Below are 24,378 nucleotides of genomic sequence, written 5' to 3'. Positions count from 1 at the left end.
TGTTGCAGCATATTGTAAATGATAGTACAGGGTAATAATCACATTGCACGATCATCACCTGAACAGATATTATGGAATTCTGGGAAAAGACATTAATCAACTTATCAGAATAAAGAGAGAAGTAACCAGCAATTGCTGTGTCATTAAAACAGAAACATGCATTAAAGAACTGAAGTTTACTTCTTTACAGCTTCTGATCTTTAAGATTCACTGCTCTTACAAAACAATTAATAGTTGTTGCTCCTTCCCAACATTCTCAAGATTGATCAGTCATATATTTTGCTGTTATTGTCACAGAATCTGTAACAAGGTGGTTCATGGTTTCTTGCTATTTTAGTATACAAGAAAGACGGCTATTCTTCTATATTCTATTGTGATTATAAACGCCTCTTTTACACTTGTTAGGATTTCTTTTTTAAAAGCCAATATACTATCTCAAGTATTGGTTCTTGAAATTATTTTTCTGTAGTTTAGCATTGCAAGTGTTAATAGTGTTATTATGCATTTCAAAATGGGCAGTATTCCAACTGCAAGAAATTATGTACCTGATGGGTACAAACAAGGTCATTATAATTAGGCTATTAAAAAACATCTGTTATCAAGCTAATGAACTTGATCATTTTTAACAAATAAAACTTGACAAAGAACCTGTAAAATTTTAATTAGTTCACATGTTGCTCGCTAGTATCTTTTAACATTTTCCTATTGGCGCACTTATATCAGTAATACATCACAATGAAAATCTGATTACTTTTTAATGAAATGTAATAAGGTTAAAAATACTGGCAAAAGATGTCTTCTAAGAAACTCTCAGAATTTTAGAGCAAAATTAAAGGCTGCTTGGACCAATGTGCCTTTGAATGAACTGTCCCCAATCTGTCCCACTGTGCTGCTTTATCCCCATAGCTCTACAATTGTCGCTCCATTAAATATTTAATTCAAGGTGGTAGAGAATCATTTCCATTGCTTTTTTAGCCATTGCATTCCAGATCACGATAACTTGCTGCGTAAGAAAATCTCATCTCACTTCTGGCCCTTTGGCCAATAACTTAATTCTGTATCATTTGATTTTTGTCCCTTTTTCCACTGAAAACAGTTTATCCTTATTTAAGCTGTCAAATCCCATGATTTTGTACCCCTCTATTAAATCGCTCCTTAGTCTGCTCCACTTTAAGACAACGCATCCCAATCATCTTTTGTCTTTCACATTAACACCCTTATCTTTGCCATGATTCAGCTACATTGCTTTTGCAGCTCTCCTTGGTATCCTTCCTAAAACACTGTGATCAGCCGTTGACAGAATCCACCAGATGAGGCCTAACCAGATATTTATAAAGTTTAATACATGTCTCTTGCTCTTATATTTTATGCCTCTAGTCATAAACTATCAGTGATCTAGTGGTCTGAGACAATAACAGTGACAATAACACGTTAGAAGTTTTCTTTAATGTGGAAAGTGATTCTGAGACCGGGGTCCTGAATCTAAATGAAGGAAACTACGATGGTATGAAGTGTGAACTGGTTATGATAAATTGAGGAACATTACTTAAAGGGATGACAGTGGTTAGGCAATGGCAAACATTTACAGAGCACATGGATGAATTGAAGCAATTGTTCAGTCTTGTCCGGCATAAAACTAAAATGGGAAAGCTGGCTCAATCACTAATGAGACAAATTCGGCTCAGCAATAGGTCCAAGGAAGTTTAGCTAAATACAAATTGGCCAAAAAGAGATGAGGTTTGGAAACAGCTTAGAATTCAGCAAAGGAGAATATAGGGATTTGTTAAGTGGGGGGAAATAGAGCACAAGAGGAAACTTGCAGGGAACATACAGATTAATTGTAAGAGCTTCCATAGGTATGTGAAGGATAAGAAAACTTGCATTAGAACTCATTCTGTTTTTCTTTTTGTTGTCATTTTTTGTAATTATCTCTCTGCCTCATTTCATTGGATTATAGGTCATCCCTTCGCTGGTTATTCAGCTGTTTACTTATGGTCTAACACTCTCAGTCACCTGCAGAGATTTATCATTTGACACTCCACTCACACCAATTGTATGATCTTTTGATCTCTCTGCCCTTGATCTCTCAGCTTATGAACTCTGGGTCTGTGTGCTCTGCTGTCTCAATGCACCCGACGAAGGGGCTGTGCTCCAAAAGTTTGTGTGATTTCATGTAACCCTGTTGAATAACTTGGTGTCGTGTGACTTCTGATTTTGTCCAACAGTGGCACCTCCACATCATGTCTGTCTGCGTATGAGAGACTAGGAGCCAGCGTCAAAGAAGGTTGAGTTCGATCATTAATTAGATTACCTTGCTGCTTAACTTTGTTCTGTTAAAGCTACTGCATTAATAATGATTTGTTAATTCTTTTGTTTAAGCTATCAACTTGGTGCCTGGTATTGGTTATTGACAAAGTCTGGTTAGGAACCATTGGAGTCAATTTTGGGGGTCACTGAATCTTAATTTTACCTTGTTGTGAATACAGAGAGACTGATTTGATTTGGCTTATCTGTGTCTGTGTCATAACATGAGTGAAAACAAACACCCCAAAAATGTTGGGAAACACAAGGTCTAGTGATAGGCAGGAACTGAAGGAAATCAGTATTAGTAGAGAAATGGTGTTGGGGAAATTGATGAGATTAAAGGCTGATAAATCCCCAGCACTTTAGGAAGTGAGTTCAGAAACAGTGAATGCATTCATGGTCCTTTTCCAAACTTCTATATAATCTGAAACAGTGTCTTTGGATTGAAGGTTAGCCAATGCAACCTCTCTATTTAAACAAAAAGGAAGTAGAGAGAATACAAGGAATTACTCAACTAGTTAACCTAAAATCAATAATGGGGAAACCGCTAGTCAATTATAAAACATTTAATAGCAAAGCACTTGGAAAACAGTGACAGGATTGGACAGAGTAAGCATGGGATTTACGAAGGAGAAAATTTTGAGGATGTAACTAGTTGAGTTGATAAGGTGGGGGGCTGCGGATGTGGTTTGCTTCCACTTTCCAAAGGCTTTTGGTAAGGTTCAACATAAGAGATTAGGATATAAAACAGTGACAAGGGAGGTACTAGAGGGATCAGTGCTTGAACTCCAACTATTCACAACATATCAACTATTTAAATGAAATAACTAAATGCAATATCACCAAGTTTGCACATGAAACAAAATTAAGTGGGAGGGTGAGTTGTGAGGAAGATGCGTAGATGCTTCATTGTGATTTGAACAAGTTGAATGAGTGGGCAAATGCAGTGTAATGTGGATAAATGTGAGTTATCCACATTGATAGCTAATGGAAAGCATAATATTATCTGAATGGTGATAGATTAGGAAATGCAGTGAGACCTGGGTGTCCTTACATACCAGTTGCTGAAAGTCAGCATTCAGGAGTATCAGGCAGTAAAGAAGGCAAATGGCATGTGGGCCTTCATAGTGAAATGTTTGAACAGAGGAGCAGGGATATATTGTTTCAGATGTATAGAGCCTTGGTGAGAGCAGACTTGGAGTATCGTGTGAAGTTTTAGTTTCCTTATCGGAGGAATGAGGTTTTGGCCATGAAACAAATGCAACACTAGTTTACCAAACTGAATCCTGTGATGGCAGAACTGACACACAAAGTGAGACTGGATCGTTTAGGACTGTATTCACTGCAGTTTAGAAGAATGAGAGTGATCTCACAGAAACCAGTAAAATTCTAACAGGACTGGACAGGGTAATTGTTGGAAGGATGCTCCCAATGATAGTGGAGTTCAGAATTCGTAGTTATAGTCTAAGACTACGGGGTTGGCCATTTAGGACTGAGATGAGGAAAAATTGCTTCACCCAGAGAGTGATTAGCCTGCAGAATTGTCTGTCACAGAAATCAGTTGATGCCAAAATATTGAATGTTTTCAAGAAGAAGCCTGATGTAGATCTTTAGGCTGATCAAGGGTATGGAGAGAAAGCAGGAACAGGACATTGGGGTGGATGATCCTATTGAAACGCTGACTGGCCAACTCCTGCTCCTATTTTCTATGTTTCTATAAAATCAATTTGTATTGCCACCTTCAAAGGTTTCAGTATACAAACTTCCAACCCTGGTTTTGCTTTTGTTCTTATCTGCTGCCTTAAATACAAATGGTGGACTCTGGGAACACCATATGACGTTTAATTCCATAAACACAACTGGTCAGAGCAGTGCAAAAGAAGGTGTTCCTGAATATTTTTGTTGTTTTCATTTTAGAAAATGATTGATATCCGTGATTATTATACAACAAGACAAAATATTCCATGCAATCAGGTGCTGTGGCATGGCAGAGTGCTGCATTTAACTGACATAACTCGCAAACATATAGACAGTTATTTATGAATGTCTGAATTTACCAAATACTTTAAAGCGTTCAGTCTACTCCAAAACCTATTGTATGTCCAAATTGATATTTTATCCATAGGGTCCACTATTATTAATTCAATTTATTTAATAATTCAAATATTTTTGTAATGTATTTGCAATTTGTGTTTTAAGCTCCTTATGTTAAAATTTTGGAAAATTCAACATTTTGGTATGAAAAATCACCTTGACATTGTAGATCTATTGTGGGGTTTTATAAGGAAATTATGGCATTGAAGTAATTTTACTGGACACAGGAAATCACAGAATCCCTACAATGTGGAAGCAGGCCATTCAGTCCATCAAGCCCACACTGACTTTCTGAAGAGCATCCTTCTCAGACCCACCCCCTACCTGATCCCTGTAACCATGCATTTTTCATGGTTAATCCACATAACCTGCACATCCCTGGACACTATCAGCAATGTAGCATGGCTAATTCACCTAACCTGCACATCTTTGGACTGTGGGAGGACACCAGAGCACCTAGAGGAAACTCACACAGACAAAGAGAGAATGTGCAAACTCCACACAGACAGTTGTTCAAGGGTGGTATTGAACCCAGGTCCCTGGTGCGGTGAGGCAGCAGTACTAACCACCGTGCTAGCCTTAAATAGGAGCATTAGTAGGCCATTTAGATTCTGAAGCTTGCCCCTCCATTCAGCAGCTCATGGTTGATATGGCCCAGGCCTCGACTCATTTTTGTGCCAGCTCTGCATAGCCATGAACTCTCTAGACGTCAAAAATCTGTTTACTTCCTCTTTAAATGCTTTTAGAGGTCTAGCCTCCATAGCTCTCTGGAATAGAGAATTCCAGACATTCACAATTCTCTGGGAGAAGAAACTTCTTTACATCTCAGTTTCAAATTAATGCCCCTGATGAATGCCCCCTCGTTTGAGATTCCAACATTAGTGGAAACAGCTCAACATCTACCTTGTCAAGCCCTCTCAGAATCTTGTATGTTGCAACAATAAAGGCCTAACTTGATTAGATGTATTTGATAAGTCAGTTCCTTCATCTGAATAATCAACTGAGTAAATCACTTCTGAACAGGCTCCAATGTCAGTACGTCTTTTCTTAAAATGGGGACGTTAGGCTAAATGGCCTATCATTTCCTACTTTCTGGTTCCCTTTCTTTGATGCTAGATTGTTGTGATTCATGTAGAAGCACCCCTAAATCCCTCTGTGCCACAGCTATCTTCAGTCTTTCTCAATTTGCATAAAAAACTGCTCCTCTATTCACCCAAAGTGCATAATCTCATATTTTCCTACAACATGTTCCATCTGCAAAGTTTTGCTTATTCATCTATCCCACTGTAGACTCCGTCATCCTCACCACTTGCCTTTCCATCTATTGTATCATTCAAAAACTTGGTTTTAGTACATTCACATCTGTCATCCAAGTCAATAATACATATTGCAAACAATGTGGCCCCACCCAGCATTGATTCCTGTGGCACTCAATTAGTTTACAACTTGCCATGCTGAATAACATCCCTTTATCCCAACTCTATGCTTTCTATAAGCTAGTGACATCTCTATCCATGCTAATATACTACTCCCAACACCAAGGGCTCTTAGCCTTTTAAGTTGGCTAACACATGGAACCTTATCAGATGCCTCCCAGAAATCCAAATATATTACATCCACTAATTCCCCTTCACGAAGCCATGCTGTCTCTGCTTGTTTAAATTATGTTTTTCTAAATGCTCTGCTACTACATACTTTTAACATTTTCCCAATAATAGATGTTAAACTAAATGTAACTTGCTTTTGTCTTCTTCCCTTCTTGAATAAAGATGTTACATTAGTGGTTCTGTAGTTGTCTGGGATGTTTCCAGAATCTAAAGATTCTGTTTTCTCTGTTTCCACACTGTAGGGATTCTATGATATAGGATCTATTTGACTGACTTGTGGTCAAGGATAATATAGTGCTACTGAATGGAAAAGCTGTACTTCAAAAAAAATGTGAGCTGAAAGCCTGAGGAAACATGTAGAAAGAAAAGATCAAAATCAGTTAAGTTTGATGCAAACAAGCAAATTATTTGGGTAATTTACTTGCTTGCTGCCCTAGTTTACAGAGGGCTAGCAGGGTTAAAATCCTGAAATCATAAAATACTTGACTGTTTCAAGTAAATGTGACAGTCAATGTTACACAAATATAAATTACTGTTGCAGACATGAGTTTTAACATATTATACGTAACAAAATTGGAGTGTGACAGGAGCATTGCGAATAATACTCTGCAATAAATTACTTCAAACAAGATGTTTCTTGAAAATCATGCGGTTTTCAGACTATTCCAAAGTTATGCTGAATGTGTATTGCAGTCTTTATTGAGATTATCACAAATAATTTTTTTGAAAATCATTTGCAGTGGTTTAGAGATTCAATTTACACTCCATAGACACAATTTTGCTTCTTGGGAGCAAATTCCAGTGGATGCAAAAGTAAGAATGAACAGTCATCAGACATAAATTCTACAGTTATTCCCCCATGTGACATTTGATGATTACAAGTGTAATGGAGATATCACAATTCAAGAAAAACTATACCAAGGATTGACAAAAAATTGCAAACAAACTAAAGCTGCTGTGTTTTCACAGTAAATACAGCACGTATATACCTATACATTTTCGACAAATATAAAACATTGTCATAAAGCACAACATATTATTTCTCAGTAATATTTGTCGAAAATAAACTTTATATCACTGTGGTATGAATCTTATAGTGCAAAACGCATGCCAGAATGAATCAAGTAGACTTGTTTATAATATCATAGCAGCATGAGTGAACTGTTATGATAAATATTTATACTGTATGCAAATTGGAACCTTTAACCCGAACTTCAGCATTGATGATTAACAATTATCATTGTGAAATGACTAAAGACAGATTTCAAACTACTCCACTCTGAATACCTAACTTAAATCCAATTCCCTGATAGAAATAAAATTTATCCAATTGTCGAACAATAAGGCACAAGTTTTGGAAGTATGCCTAGCTTTTGGGTCAAATTATACTGACAATGTGCTTAGGTTTTGTAACATACTCATTTCTACATATTTATTCTCTGTTCGATAAACTAAATTACATCTTATTTCATTCCTGTGAAGCACTATAAAAAGTCCGTTCTGCTAAACAATGCACAATTACAGAGTGTCCTCATTTAAAATTTGTGCTGTTCCTGAAATTTGTGACTTTAAATGAAAGAAGTTTAAGTGAAGCATCAATTCTTGCATCAGTGTTAAAACTGGAGTTGGATTCCATAGTGTCACTGTTTAAAAATAAGAGCTCGCCCATTTAAAAGAGAGATTGGGTGGGAAAAAAAAACACTCTTACAGAAGACTGAGAGTCTTTGAAACTCACCCTGAAAAGATTGTGGAATTTGAATTATTGCAAATTTTAAGGCACAGCAGGATGGATTCTCAGTAAATAAGCAGGTAAAAGGTTATTGGGATTATGCAGGACTCTGGACTTGTTACAATCAACAACGTCGTGATGTTATTAATTGGCACAGCAGGTTCAAAGAGCTCACTGGTCAAGTCTTGGTACTTGCTTGCCTGTTCAGTCTTTGTTATGAAGGAAAAATGCAATATTTTATAGCATTGTTAATTTCATCATGCTCCATCTAGTGGCAGATGTTGTTGGCTCAGCTAAACCCCTCAGATTGCCTGCACTGAATAATCTGGGCCACTGGATGGAGCAAGGGACCTCAGTTTGGTTTCAGGAGGGAAGTCAACAGCAGAGGGAAGACAGAGATAGCAAGAACTGTAGATACTGGAGTCAGAGTCAGAACAGTGTGGAGCTGGAGGAACACAGCAGGTCGCGCAGCATCAGAGGAGCAGGAAAGTCAACGTTTTGAGTTGGGACCCTTCATCAATCCTGTTCAATAGAAATGTCAACTTTTCTGCTCCTCTGATGCTGCCTGATCTGCTGTGTTCCTCCAGATCCATACTGTGTTGAGCAAAGGAAAGACTACAGACATTGGTAGGAGGAGGAGGAAGAGACTGCAAGCTATGAAGGTGACAGCGGGAGAGCCGAGGCATGGGGGACACGTTTGGGAGAAACAAGGCTTGGAGGAGAGAAGCGCCTAGGCAGCAAGAACTGGGATGGAATCAGCCAGGAGACGAGGCTGGATATAACAAGACGAGGGTGAAACAACACATAGGAGCAAACTGAATGAGAAGCCGGGAAGCTAGTTCAAGGAGGAAGCAAAGGAGGGAGAAAGTTTCTGGGATGCAGGCAGTGCAATTGTGGATGCTGATTTCAATGGTGGCAAGTGCCGACAAAACAAACAAAAAATGATAGCGCATAATAAACTAAAGTCCCCGAAAGGAAAGAACTTAAGCAGAGAAACTTTAAAAGGAGACTCTCTCTATGCATTGTTCAAAGAAAAGCAAACATGAAGAATTATCTGCAAGACCATAGGGTGTAGGAGAAGTAGGCCAATCAGCTCATCGAGTCTGCTCTGCCATACAATGAGATCATGGCTAATGTGATAATCAACTCCACTTTCCTGCCTTTTCCCCATAACCCTTGATCCTCTAACTGATTAAAAATTTGCCTGTCTTAGCCTTGAATATACTTAATGACACAGCCTCAACAGCCCTCTGAATTCAGGTATCACAGATTCACTACTCTTGAAATGAATAAATTCTTACATATCTCCGTCTCAAATGGGCAACCTCTTATTCTGGGAACGTGCCCTCTGGTCAAAGAGTCTCCCACAAATGGAAGCAACATTTCCATATTGACATTGTAAAGCTTCCTGAGAATCTTTAATGTTTCAATAAAGCCACCTCTCATTCTTATAAATTCCAACGGGTACAGACTTAATCTTCTCATAAGATAGTCCCTCTGTACCTGGTATATGCCTAGGGAACCTTCTCTGGACAGTTTCTAATTCTAGTATATCAGGTTGCCGTCCTGAAAATGCCCCCTGATCCTAACTCTCTGTCAGTTAGTCACTCCTCTATTCAAGTTAATATTTTTGTACATTTTTCTTTATTCACTTGTGGGTATTGCTAGCTGGCCAGCATTTATTATTTATAGACCATCCCGAATTGCTTGTGAAGGCGGCATTCAGGTGATGTAGGCAGATTTACAATGCTGTTAGGGACAGTATTCCAGGATTTTGACCCAACGACAGTGAACGAACAGCAACACATTTCTAAGTCAGGATTGTTACCTCCATGGGCTCTTATTTTACGGAGTAGCCTAACATGCCTTTCCGTATCAAGCGCCTTCTGAAAATCCAAATATGCTACATCCATTACTTGTCCTTTACCATCTTGTTGAAAAACCCCTCAGAATTTTATTAAGGTGACTCTGCCTGATCATATTCTACATTTCAGAAAGCTCCACTAATACATTCTTTATAACAGACTTTAACATTTTCCCAATAGCATAGTAAGCTAACTGACCTATGATTACCTGTTTTTGTCTCCTGCCCTTTTTTACATAAAGGTGTTACCATTGGCAGTTTTCCAATCCTCTGGGAGTTTTGCAGAATCTAAGGATTCCTGGAAGATTACTACCAATGCATCCACTACCTCTGTAATTACTTCCTTTAATATCCTGGGATGCATCTCATCGAGTCCAGGGCTTATTGGCCTTTAGCCCCATTAATTTCTCAGCATTTTTTCTCTAATGATAGCTACTGCAAATTTATTTCCTCTCCTCCTTCTGACCCTTGAATATTTAGTAATTTTGGAAAGCTATTATTGTCATGTGCTGTGAACTCTAATGCAAAGTCTTTGTTCAAGTCCACTGCCATTTACTGTTTCCCCTTTATTATTTCCTCTGCCTCATTCTCTAATGGGCCCATGTTCACTTTGGCATCTCTCTTCCTGTTTATATATTTAAAGAAAAGCTCGCTGTCCATCTTGATATTACTAGAAAGTTGTCCCTCAAAGTTTGTTTTTGGTCCATTTTTTGGGCCATCTTCTATTGAGATTTAAAGCTTTCTCAGTTCTCTGGCTTACCATTAATCTTTGCCAAACTATTTTTTTTCTTTCAATTTGACGCTGTCCTTAACTTCCCGGATTAATCTGACATATTATCAAATTCCTGTTTTAGTTTTTGGTTGGCTACTTAAAAAACCGGCTGAGTTTAACTATGAATTTCCGCATTTTTAAAACGGCAAATGAAATTTTGTCTTCCTTACATCCCACCCAAAATAAAAAGAAGTCAGAGAGGAGAGGATTGTGGAGGGAATTCCAGAGCTTAGCATTTGGGCAGCTGAAGGTAGAACCACAGGTTTTCAAGAAATTGGAATTGAAGATGCATATGAGGCCAGAAAGAAGAGCACAGGTGTCTCAGATAGTTCTGGGTCTGGAGGGGGTTAAATGAATAGGGAGGGAAGAGCAACTGGATTGGATCTGAGAACAAGGATGAAAATTTTACAAGTGAGGCATTGTGTAAGGAGGAACCAATACAGGTAATCGAATGGGACAGGGATGATGAGTAAACAGGACTTGGTGTGAACTAGGGAATAGAAATTGGAATCTTAGATGTGCTTAAACTTATGGAGAATACGTGTGCATTCAAACTGTTCAGTCTGGAGGTTGTAAAGAAATGGGCAATGATTTCAGCAGTAGATCAGCTGACGCAAGGACTGAATCGTTGCTGGTATGCAGCTAGAAATAGGCGGTTTTAGTGATGGTGCAGACATGTGTTTGGAAACTCATGCCTAGTTAGTCAGGCTCAGCCTCAAACCATTGTCAGAGATAGAGATGAAGTTGGTTGCTAAGAATAGAGTTTGCATGAGTAAGAAAGGCAATTAGGTTTAATTTTCCTTTGTGCTTGGGAAATGCTGACATTTGTGGCTTGCAAAGTGCATGATGTCACAGGTAATTTTTCTCGTTTTACTGTGAGGTCATGTTTGCAACGCAACGCAACTTGTGAGTTCTGAGGAAGGGTCACTGGACCTGAAACGTTAACTCTGATTTTTTTCTTCACAGATGGTGCCAGACCTGGTGAGCTTTTTGAGCAACTTCTGTTTTTACAACTTGTGAGCTCTGCTGGAGCGTATGAACAGTCAGCAGGAAGTTTCAGTTCTCCAGCATAGTATCTAAACATGCAACAGTGGTTAAAGACCCCTTAAACCTCACCCCTTGACCTCATTCACTCTCCCACCAACTCCCGTGACAGTCTATGTGCCTCAGATCACCCACATCAGCACTTTGTTCCCCCAGATTGTCCATTCCACCCCATTCTACCTCAATACTTCCCACATATTCTTACTGCCTCTTCTAATTACGCATGCCACCTCTATGCATCCCTTACATCCACTATGGTCATGCCCTAAGTAGGGACAGTGCATAGTCCTCAGATTCCATGTAATATGATTGGAAATATTTTACATTCCTTGAGAAAAATGTAAGCTCTCATCTTCTAATAAAAGCCTCTGTATTATTGATAGAGAAAAAGAACGTGGAATAATTGTAATCCTATTAGCTTGCATCAACAAACCAGGAACTACAAAGGGAGAATGCGTTATTACTTTCTCTTGAAAATATCATTCATTCTCAGATGAATGGAAAACAACTGTACTGAAACCCAGTCAAATATCCAGAATAGCTACAGCTGACTAAACTGTAGGCTTCTGTCTGGAAAGCACTGAAGACTTGTGCTCCAGAACTTGCTATACCTCTTGTTGGGCTTTTCCAGTACAGCAACAAGTCTGGCATCTAACCAGCAATGTGGAAAGTTGGCCACATGTATCTTGGGGGGAAGCTCTCCACTGGTTATTCCACAGCCCAAAGGAAGATGGTTGGGATTGCTGAAGATCAGTCATCCAGCTCCAATACATCTCTGCAGGAGTTCCTTAGGTGAGTGTCCTAGGTCAAACTATCTTCAGCTGCTTCATGAATGGTCCATCCTTCATAAGGTCAAGGTCAGATGTTTGCTAAGTATTTAACAATGTTCATCACCATTCACGACTCCTCAGATACTGAAGCAGTCCATGTCCAAATGTAGTAAAATGTGTACAATATCCAGGCCTGGCCTGGCAAGTGTAAATTAAAACTAAGTCTGACCATCATGCACATGTCAGGAGTGTGATGGAACTTGCCTGGATGAGTGCAGCTCCAACAACACTCAAGAAGCTCAACACCATCCAGAAAAAGGCTTTATTGGCACCATATCCATAGATACTTACCTTCTCTATCACTGATGCACCATAGCATTTCTAAGATGCACTGACAAATTCGCTAAGGTTCCTTATCAGCTCCTTCCAAACCCACACCCACTGTCATCTAGTAAGATGACAGGAGCAAATACATAGGAACACCACCTGCAGATTTCTCCCCAGCTACTCACCATCCCAACTTGGAAATATATTATCATTCCTTCGCCATCAATATCGTCAACTTCCTCACCAATAGCATTGAGTGTGCAATAATACCAAATGGACTTTAGTGGTTTCAGAAAGGAGTTCACCACCACCTTCTCAAGGGCAGTTTTTGATGCACAACAAATTCTGACCTAGCCAGCAAGGCGCACATTAAAAACATATCTGCATTACAATCTGGGACCTAATTGTGACATATGAAGGGGCAAAAACAACTTACATTGACCATTCAGAATGTTCCAGACTCTTCGGCAGATTTTCCAAATTTCTTCATGACTCTCAAAACTGGGGTATTTTTAATTGACATCCAAAACTCCACATCACCAGACAAAAACAATTACGCAGCTCTGGTCTGATCTGGATTTCAAATGCACCACCTCAGCACTGATGGGAGTTGTTAGGAGGTTGACCTGGTCACAGCAGAACCATCAGTGGAGGTGGAAGGACAAATGCTGTTTCCCTCATTAGCACGTCCATCTTCTACAGAGCCATACCTACTCTCAAGTATCTCAACTATCCTACTAATCCGTTGGACTCCAGTGGCCTGTGAAAGCCTCTTTGAAAATGGATGGTTACCTGCAGTCATCATGGCAGTCGGCTGATCGTCCAGTAACCTGACATGTGTGGTTTCTGCTTGTTGTTGTAATAAAAGCAGTTATCACATGTTATATCATGGTTAGGTCTGCAAGTTTACTAATTGGTTTAGATGGGGAAACAAGAGATACATCCATGGAATAGTTTCAGGTTCTAAATCAGATGAGATTACGAAATGAGTGGGAAATGGGATGAGCGTTGTTGAAGAACGTATGAGGATATCATCATCTTGATGGTTTCAGCTCCACCCCTAGCCACAGTCTCAGCAATAGCCACCTCAATGATGGCAATCATTATTTCCTTCAATGTGATAAGGACACGCAGCCTTGCCTTATACGGCACCGCGCTGATGCCTCTGGTTATTTGTGTCTTGCTGCACAAGAGAGACAAAACTGACTGTGGAGCAACATCTTTGTGTGATGTGGCTATCTTGGTTTAATAGATGGTAATTTACGCAAGTTGCAAGACTTACTAAGTATATGAGGGTGAGTTAAACACATGAATGTAAGATATATGTCACGATTAGAAGCTCATCTGTAGGTGAGTGATAAAGATGGGGTATATCGAGCTAGTGGTGCAATTGCTCTAATATAGTATTTCAATTCCACTTAATTAACCAGCCCAATGATGTCACTGAACATTTTGCAGCATTGAATCCAGATCCTCAAAGCTGGACTTCTGGTAATAACGACCACAACTATGTGGTTTCATTTCCATTGTAAAGTTGGTCTGATGGGCCTCATTGCCTCTTGAAAATACAGAACACTGGTCCTCCTCTCCTCTCCTCTTCTTAAAGTGACAGGGATCAAAGTTGCTGCATGGGAATTCTTTACTAGCGATGGGAGTGCCTGGAGACAATAGTCAGAAAGGCTACAGTAGCACCACAGAGGCAAAAAAGAACTACCAGATAAAGGGAGCCCAGAGGATGGCAAACATCAGTCATCTTCAGATCCATGTTATTGATCCGTGCCAGGTATGGAAGGGGTTCACATTTAAATAAGTCAATTCCTACAGCCACAACAGAGGATTTTGAATCAGAAGTGACTACTAGCTGGGTACAGATCGTAGTCTCCAGAATTGGATGAAGGATTACTACTTTAAGTAATGAATTTTAAACTTTGGAGAAAAAAACAAAATAATCAAATTTATTAAGAGGTGTGATGTACTAGTTGGTAATATCTTACAGATTGAAATCCAGAGTTCAAGAAAAGAATGGCTTATAGCTTAGTTTAGTTGTCCTTTATTAATAGATAGTTACTGCTGTCATTATTGCAATCATTTTGGCAATTTAATGCATTTTTAAAATCAATCATGGTTGCTTGGCTACATACTAAAAAACAGAATTAAGATAAATTATCACTGTCAACTTTTGTTGCTCAACTATTCCAGCTTTGACTATTCTTTTAGAATGAGCTTATTCACCAAATCTAAAATTTGTTACTTTCTAAAATAGAATTGGATTTTGCCAATAAACATCCTTTGCATCTCTATTTAAAATTTTACATCAAGCAATTTCTCAAAAAACAAATAACAAAGAAACAGAAAAGAAAAGCTAAAAAACGCTTGTTTTTTTCAAATCCTGTCTAAATAGTTTTAAAACATTTTAAATCCACAGTAAATATCCTAGATAATATTTTGATAAAGTACTTAACAGAACTACATCAATTAGTCATATTAAACCAGTATGTGTATGACAAGTGCAATAATGACTTCAATACCACTTCTATGGATTTATGGTAGAATAGTAATTAAGATATAAAATCACATCGAATGTACACAGATTTGTAAATTTAAAGAGCAAGCGTGAAAGGGACTACATTTTGCTCAAAGTGCTTCTTTATATTTATGCAAAGCTGATCCTTAGCTGTAGATTCTGGGAAACCAGTGAACTGGCAAAAAAAAAATGAACTACAGTTTCTTCAGATTACATATTTCTGGATTTGCTTCTGTTTGATCCAACAATGTTCCCTCAGTAAAAACAAATGCAGCAATTTAGGGAAACAGGTAGGTTTCGTGGCGGCACGGTGGCTCAGTGGTTAGCACTGCTGTCTCACAGGGCCAGGGATCTGGGTTCGATTCCACCCCAGGGCGACTGTCTGTGTGAATTTTGCACATTCTCCCCGTGTCTGCGTGGGTTTCCTCCGGGTACTCCGGTTTCTTCCCACAGTCCAAAAATGTGTAGGCTAGGTGGACTGGCCATGGAAAATTGCCCATAGTGTTCAGGGATATGCAGCTTAGGTGAGGGCTATAGGGGTATGGATCTGGGTGGGATGCTCCAAGTGTCGGTGTGAACTTGTTGGGCCGAAGGGCCTGTTTCCACACTGTAGGGATTCTATGATTCTATGTAAAAGCTAGACCATAAGAAATAGGATCAGGAATAGGTTATGCAGCTGCTCAAGTCTGCTCTGCCGTTCAATAGGATCGCAGCAGTTCTGACATTCCTCACATCCACTTTCCTGCCCTTTCCCTGTAACCCTCGACTCCCTCACTGATCAAGAATCTATGTATCTTAGCCTTAAATATACACAAGGAATCTGCCCCAACAACTCTGTGGTAAGGAGATCCAAAAATTCTCAACCCTTAGAAGAAATGTCCTCTGGTCCTAGACTCTCCAATGAAGGGAAACATCCGCTCAGCATTTACCCTGTCAAACTCCTTAAGAACTTTATGCTTCAACGAGATCACCTCTCATTCTTCTGCACTCCGGTCAGTAAAGTCCCAACCTGTTTAATCTTTGCTCAGAGGACAATCTCTCCACCCCAGGAATCATCCGAGAGAACCTTCTCTGAACTGCCTCCAATGAAATGATATTTTCCCTTACATAAGAGGACCAAACTGCTCACAGTACCCTAGACATGGTCTTGATTTGATTCACTGTCATGTGCACCTGTGAAAAACTTTGTTTACAAGTAGAACAGGCAGGTCATAGTAAGCAAGGACATACAGACTTTTGGATGAAAAGAAACTTGGACAGAGGCATACAGGTTACATTGCACAGGGCATGCACGAGGCAAGGTCAACATTAGCAAGTGCAGCATTATTTGAAGTTACAGAGTCCATTCATCCGTCTAATAATGACCAGGAAGAAGCTGTTCTTGAACCTGCTGGTGTGTGTGTTCAAGCTTCTGTATCTTCTCCCTGACGGAAGAGGTTGTAAGAGAGCATTACCAGGGTGCAATGTGTCGTTGATGATGTTGGCAGCCTTTCCGCAGCAGTGAACTGTGTAAATAGAGTCCACGAATGGAAGGTTGGCTTCCATGATGGTTTGGGTTACGCACACCACCTTCTGGAGTTTTTTCTGGTCCTGAGCAGAGCAGTTGCCGTACCAGGCCGTTATGCAGCCGGACAGTATGCTTTCAATGGTGCATCTGTAGAAGTTGGTGAGGGATTTTATTGACATGCCAAATTTCCTGAGCCGGCTGAGGATGAAGAGGTGTTGTTGTGCTTTCTTGACCATCACATATACGTGGGAAGTCCAGGACATTTTGTTGGTTATCGTCGCTCCTAGACTTGATGCTGTCAACCCTTTCGATCTCAGCTCCATCTCCTCCTTTCTTTCTAAAGTCAATGATCAGTTCTTTAGTTTTGCCAACATTGAGAGAGTGGTTGTTATTATTGCACCATGCCACCAAGCCCTCTATCTCCTTTCTGTATTCTGCCTCAACATTGTTTGATATCTGTCCTACCACAGCACTGCCACCAGCAAACTTGTAGATGGTGTTCATTCTGAATTTGGCAACTAAGTCATGGGTGTAAGGGGAGTACAGTAGGGGGGCTGAGAACGCATCCTTGGGGGCTCTAGTGTTGAGGGTTATTGTGGAGGTGGTGCAGTTACTTATCTTTGCTGATTGCGGTCTGTGGATCAGGAAGTGGAGGATCCACTTTCAGAGGTAGGTGAGCTGAGACCTAGGTTTCGGAGTTTTGAAACCAGTCTGGAGGGAATAATGGTGTTGAAGGCGGAGCTGTAGTCGATCAGCAGGAGTCTGATGTAGGTGTCCTTGCTGTCCAGATGTTCCAGGGATGAGTGTGGGGCGAGGGAAATGGCATCCACTGTGGACCTGTTACATCAGTAGGCCAATTGTAGAGGATCAAGGCGGGCTGGGAGACTAGAGTTGATGTGGGCCACGACCAGCCTCTCAAAGCACTTCATGATTATGGAGGTCACAGCCACTGGGTGGTAGTCATTAAGGCACGTTGCGTGTGCTTTCTTAGGTACTGGAATGATGGTGATCTTCTTCAAGCAGGTCCGGGACTACAGCTTGTAGGAGGGAGAGATTGAAGATGTCGGTGAATACCTCCACCTGTTGGTCAACACAGAATCTAATGCTCAGCCGGGGACTCTGTCTGGGCCCGTCACTTTCCTTGGGTTGACTCCCAGGAAAACCGCTCTGATGTCTGCAGTGGTGACAGTGGGCACAGGTGTCACCGCGCCACTGGCATTCTGCTCAAACCGAGCATAGAAAGCATTGAGCGCATCAGGGAGGGTTGTGCCATTGTCCACTATGTTGCTGTGCTTAATTTTGTATCCCATAATGTTGTTTAGGCCTTGTCACAGGCAGTGGGAGCCTGCATGGTCGGTTTGGGCCTCTAGCTTGGTCTGTGCGCCACTTTTTAGCTTTGGTGTCATATACATGTCCCTATGCATTGCAGCTTTCTGCAGTTTTTAAATAATATTCTCTTCTTTTGTTCTCCTTTCCAAAATGAGCAACTTCGCATTTTCCCACATTATACTCCATCTGCCAATATTTTGCCCACTTACCTAAGCTATCACTCTTTGTAAACTGTTTGTATCCCTCTTGCAACCTGCCTTTCCACTTATCTTGTGTCGTCTGCAAATTTGGCTACACTACATTCGCTTCCTTTCTCCAAGTCATTACTATATTTTGTAAACAGTTGCAGTCCCAGCACTGATTCTGTGTTCACTGGTCACGGGCAGCCAACTCGAGAGGGAATCCCTTATTCCCACTTGCTGTTTCTTGCCCATAAGCCAATTCTCAATCCATGAAAAATACTGCGGATGATAGAAATCTGAAATAAAAACAAAGTTCTGAAGAAATTCAGCAAGTCTGGCAGCCTTTATAGGGACAGAAACAAAGTTAACATTTCAAGTCCAATTTGAGTTCAGAATACTTCACTTCTGAACTTGTGTAAAGGTAAGATAGATAACTCTGGAAATAGAGGCAACTTAACTGATTGGCGTAGTTATTAAGCTGAGTGAAAACATCAACGAACCTCAGACAGAATTGGACAGTAAGGGATTAAACAAATGTTTGAAGGAAATTGTGAAAGAAGTGGAATTGAAGTCTCCACTTATAAAGTGTCAGTGGTAAGAAAATGAATTAGTGCAGAAGGCTACAACACATTGTTCAGATAAAAGAGAAAATGGCTTGAGCTGAGAAATGCAAAACTCCCCTAGTGCAGGTTTATTCATCTGGTATGAATCAAAATGAAACAACAAAATCAGTTATGTAGAAAGTGATTAAGGAAGATGATTTTGAAGCTGGTTGTCAATCATACATCCATGCTTTCTGTCACAAACTCAAAGGACCCATTGGAAGTGTTTCTTAATCAACACAGAAGGATAATGAAAAATCCCAGTAGAGTTGGAAAGATACGGTTCGTGAATTGTGAGGAAAACAAAGTCCAGAGTAAGCAAATCATCTGACCATTTCACATGTGTATTCTGTTTGTTTTGACATTTTTCTCCCTGGTTTCTGATTGCTCTTTAGACTCTTTCAAGTTATTCATCAACTCCATTTTAAGATTAAAATTTAAGATATTCCGTATCTATTTTTAAAGTCTGGATTTGCTCCTTCATGCTGCACGTCTCATCAGTTTGTTCTTCAGATTGCAGTGGAGTTCAAAACTTGCAATGTTCTTTTCAAGATGAAATCCCAAAAGTTCATCAAGTTGAGATTTTAATTCCACATTCAACTAATTGTATGGATTCATCAGCAATTCAGTTTTCTGTTCAAGTCATTTTTCATGATACTTCATGGAGATTTCTAATACTTGAAGTACATAAGGTATTAGTTGAAGATGTATCTTTCCTGAATTTACTTCTATGAGTTTATCATTTAGGTATTTCAAGTGCTTTATTTCCAGTGACCAATGCTCAGGTTTTTGGACATCAATGTATACCAGTCTCTATAAACCTCCTATCCCTTAATCCTTAGTCCCTTAAATTTCGCCAATACTTTTTCTCAACTGATATAAATTACTTTAATCTCCTCGCTCTTATTAGCCATTTGGTTACGCTGGATTTCTGATATGTAAATTTTCTTTTCTTTTGTAAAGGCAGACAAAAAGTAATTGCTCAATACCTGTGCTATTTCTATACACGCCTTGATAATGCCCCTGGTATCTGTCACACTGTCAGAAAATGCCACTGTTGCGCATCTGCTACCATTAAATCTGACTACCAAAAAGTATCAGGCTGAATCGTTTACTCATATTTTACTCCTTATGGAAATATTCTCTTAATCTCTACTTTGGACTTCTCTTTGACACAAAAAACAACATTGGGAATTTGCAATGTCTGGCATCACTTTTATACATTATGTTTCATCATCATTTTTGTTAACTTGAAGAAAATCTTTTGCCAGTAACACTTGGATGATAAGGAAAGTGAACAGTATCTTTCATGAACTTAGGACATCTAAAAGTGTTTTACAATCAGTTAATTACATCATAATGAAATATAATCACTACTATAATATAACATCACTAATTAGTAACAGGACTAGCAATAAGCTAAATGATTAGATAACATTTTGAGTTCATTAACTTACCAGGAGTTACTCTGCTTTTGTTTCAATATTGCCACAATACTACTTCACAAGATGTGAAAGGGCAAATAGGATCTAGGCTTAATTTCTGACAAAGCAGTTCATTACCACACTGAAATGCCAGCCTACAATTAAGCACTTTAAGGTCCCTATTTGAAGCACATGATTTTCTGAGTAAGAGGCAACATTACTACCACTGAGCCAAGGTTGACAACTGGCTGTCATAAAAATGCCAAACAAATAAGGGCCACCAAAAAGTAGACAAACATTTATGGGTATTTCCTAAAAGGTAATTATTTGCATTTACTTATGGTCTCTCTCTTGTTTTTTTAGTAATAACTACATTGGTTACCTTATACATTTATTAGCATTTTGGTCTGAAATACATGATTTGCTAAAAAATATACAAACTAAAATGTTTTCACTCCTGGCAAAATAACTGATGGCAGTAGGTAATAATCTTCAGTGAACAGACCACAAAGCACAGGCTATTAACCATTCAAAATGGGTGAAAACATTTCCCATTTGAAAAATAAATTTAGCTCATGGGTATAATAAAACAAATATTGACTGCAGTTCAGAGGCTATAATTGATGAATTACTACCCCTCTGGTTACAGATGTGCCCTCAAATGTATAATAATTCATAACATTTTCTATCATTTATACAGGTAGCAAATGACCATTGTTGAACCACCAAATCATATTGGAGAAAACACAACACTGTTCTTATTTTTCCATGTATTGAACCATCTTCATAGAATGCACTATAAATATAATTACATATGTTCCAGTATGGATATTTCTTTGTTTAATTTAGTGTTCTTTAAATGCTGAATCTCAACACTAACTTGCTTATTATTTTGAAGTATTTAAGCTCATCATTCTACAATCTGTTGCATTGTCCTGAAATTTTCAATCTTAAAAATAGTTGCAATTCTCACGTATGAAACTTTTGGAATCAGGAATTTTGCATCTTAATTAACTTCAACTTATTTCATAAGTGATAGACAACTTAATGTTACATAATTTATCATTTAAAATGAGTGCTCGATACATCTGAATTTCAGGAAGTATCAATAAGCAATGCAATTCTAAACATATTATTTTTAATGTAAGAACATACCTCAAAGAATAGTGTATTACCTTTGGATCCCGTAAGAAGAGTGCTTTCTGAATTAAGGAATGTACATCATCTACAGATGGATAATGGAGAAGCAAACCAAGGCAGGTTTGATAATTACTCGCAATTACTAAGGATGATAAAAAAAAACAAAACAACATTACAGTTTTATTTAAATAAATATGTACACACACACACATATACAGATCTTTAACAACTGCAGCTGATGGGAAAATTTAGGAACAAAGAAAAATATTATTCCAGAAAGCATTTGTCCATCAGTTTTGTTTGGTCAGGGAATCAGCAAGACATACTGCATAATTTTCATCACACAAATGTCACTTCAATGACAGAATAATGTGTTCATCAAGAAACGTTTGCAAAACTGAGATACTTAAAGATAATGCTACCTTTAACAGTAAGAGATAAATCAATGTAATACAAAACAAAACACTAACCCAATGGATCATATACTTTTTGCAATAATCTCAGGATTCTTCAACATATTTATTTAGGCATACTGTGAAGTGTCTGACAAAGTTTCAGTAATGGAATATGTACTATATTAAATCTATTTAAAAATAGAAAAATAAATAATATGTATTCTAATTTTACGTATTCTAACCTCTTAACTAACAGTAGTGGTACGCTAGCAGTCAAGGTATGTCTGGACATTTAACGATTATGAGCAAAAATCTTGAAAGTGATTGAAACAAAAAATTATATTTTATAGTGAAAACTACTTCATCATCTTCATTTCCTTTTTGATCCGACAGCTTGTAATTTCATACATCTGGTTTCATTTGTGAAGCACTCGCTTATCATGCTCACTCTTCCATACTACTTTTGCTCTCTTGTGACCATTTACTGTACTTTTTGTGAAAGTCATTAAAGCCAAAAACACATGGTACATTAATAATGCAAGTTAGTATTATCTGAACAGCAAACCACATAGCACTGCATCTTTACTAAACTTAAATGATTATAGTTTACTTACGATCTTGACATTTTAAAGCAACATTAATAAAACAGCAATTGAATCGGTCAGGAGAATGGTCTGATACTTAATTTACTAAACATCTGGACTCTTTGTAAATACAAAAAAAAATTGCCTCAAGTAATATAATTAAAGCAGTAAGATATCAATCTTAAGGTCTGCTTTTCATCTCATGCTCCAAGAATGTGTGCAAAGCTTTGCTATGTTTATAATGGCTATTACAGGGGCCAGAATTATTTTACTCTAGCTGGAATTATGTTTCTAACACCTGAAGGAGGACTGAGGCTCTGAAAGCTCGTGTTTTCAAATAAACCTATTGGACTATAACCTGGTGTCACAAGGTGGCAGACTTCCACGTACGAAAGTGCGTTTTACTCTACCTAATATTCTTACTATTCTTACAGATTTGAGTATACTATATCAACCTTTACGGATCCAGTGGAATGGCATTGGCTGCTGCCTTATATGGGTTTTAAAGTTCTTACGTTTAAATGTGTTTTAACTTCAGCATAATAATATTATCCCTGTGTGATCTGACCTAGGTATTCATGTCTTTTGCTTGTGCCACTCAAACCTTTCCAAAGATGAACCAATAAGACAATGCTTAAGATCAGGCATCATATAAATCAGCAAGATGCTTTATTTGACAGTGATGTGAACATATAGAATATCTTTTGGGTATGAACTCCTAACTCAATCAGCCTAACTTATCTTTGTATTATAATATAAAATACAGCAGGTTTCTCAACATTAGTGGATCAAACAACTTGACTTCAACAAAACAATCTCCAGTATTTTTAACCACTCTGACTCATTGAAAGGCCTTATAGATTGCCACTTGAAACACCTTGCCTTATTTGCAGCCTCAAAGGTACCTGATATTTTAAAAATTCTAACAGTTCATAACCAAAAAGGAAGCTGTTCTAGATATTTGTTGTCTAATCCCAGAAGTAGAGACTTCTAAATAAAATATATGAAAGATGCTCATTGACTACAAGGCAAATTGTTAATGTTCACACCTTTGGGAAAACAAGATTATTAGTATATTAATAATCATTACAGTCTTCATTTATAAATTGTGTAACTGCACACTGGTGTGGAACACCTCATTTAAAGGGTAACTAATGTCATCCCAATTATTTTTTTCAGTAGTGGTCAAAAACTCAAAACTAGACAAATAACGTTTTGATATAATGCAATATAATTTCAAATTTATTACATATTACTTTTTTTTTTAAAAGGTGCCTTTGTGCTTTTTTTCCTCAACATACGAAGAGGACTTTTAAAAAATCTTTGAAGCTAAGATATAACAATGTAATTTTTGTATGCATATACTTACAAACATCTCTTATGTATAACAGCATTGCAACAAAAACATAGTCAACTAAATCCAGGGTAACACTGTCAGCAAACAAAGTATCCCACATCACCAAGAGATCCTGAAGTGGAAATTCTCGTCCAAACAAAAGTCTGACCCAACGACTGCAAGAATGAAATAGACATAATACAATATTACAAATAAACAATTTTACAAACAGTTTTGTAATTAAATCAATTTAGACTTTGTTGCAATATTCATGGAATTGAAGTGCATGAAAGAAAGGGGATTCAACAATTAGCATTAATAAAATCCATGACAGCTACACAGAATCCTTGAATATTTACTGCATAACTCATTTGTTATTTCTTGTGTTGGGAAGCACAGACTATGAACTGGATAGTGAAATTTTGGATTTAAACTATCCAGTTTTCAGTCCTGCTTTTACAGAAAATAAACTGACACCATTCTTCCTTGTACTAATGCAGGTGGCTGAAGCTTTTAGATGATGATTATAAACAAAAATCTTTCCTGCTAAAAAGGTGACAGAGATGCTTTTGCTAATGAATTTGAAAACATATCATGCACTTAAAGTTCAAAAATTTATCTTTTGTGTGTTATTCCCAAGAAGTTGATAACTCTTACATGATTTGAGCTTACCAACAAATATACCATTTACCTTTCTCCCCCACTGTCCAAATACTCCTTTGATGCATGTGTACCAAACCCCTAACCATTGATGTAAATGGTGCAAATGTGACAGAGAATTATAAAATCAGAGGGAGGTATGGTAAAACTGAGCTCTTTCTTAAGCATATTTTTGATCAGAATC

At 38.3% G+C, this 24,378-nt stretch overlaps 1 protein-coding gene across 1 annotated transcript in view; it reads right to left on the bottom strand.

Annotated features, from left to right (window-relative positions):
- tbc1d5 (TBC1 domain family, member 5) overlaps positions 1–24,378 on the bottom strand; it is a 203,910-nt gene that overhangs the window by 114,855 nt on the left and 64,677 nt on the right. Inside the window, exons 10-11 of the mRNA XM_048608053.1 lie at positions 23,568–23,710; positions 21,255–21,361 (exon numbers count right to left, since the gene is read on the bottom strand). Coding sequence (XP_048464010.1) covers positions 21,255–21,361; positions 23,568–23,710 — 250 coding nt within the window. The remainder of the gene's footprint in view (positions 1–21,254; positions 21,362–23,567; positions 23,711–24,378) is intronic.

The sequence above is a fragment of the Rhincodon typus genome, chromosome 2 (assembly GCF_021869965.1).
Source record: "Rhincodon typus isolate 14 chromosome 2, sRhiTyp1.1, whole genome shotgun sequence".
NCBI classification, from domain to species: Eukaryota; Metazoa; Chordata; class Chondrichthyes; order Orectolobiformes; family Rhincodontidae; genus Rhincodon; species Rhincodon typus.
This window is presented reverse-complemented; position numbering and strand designations above follow the sequence as displayed.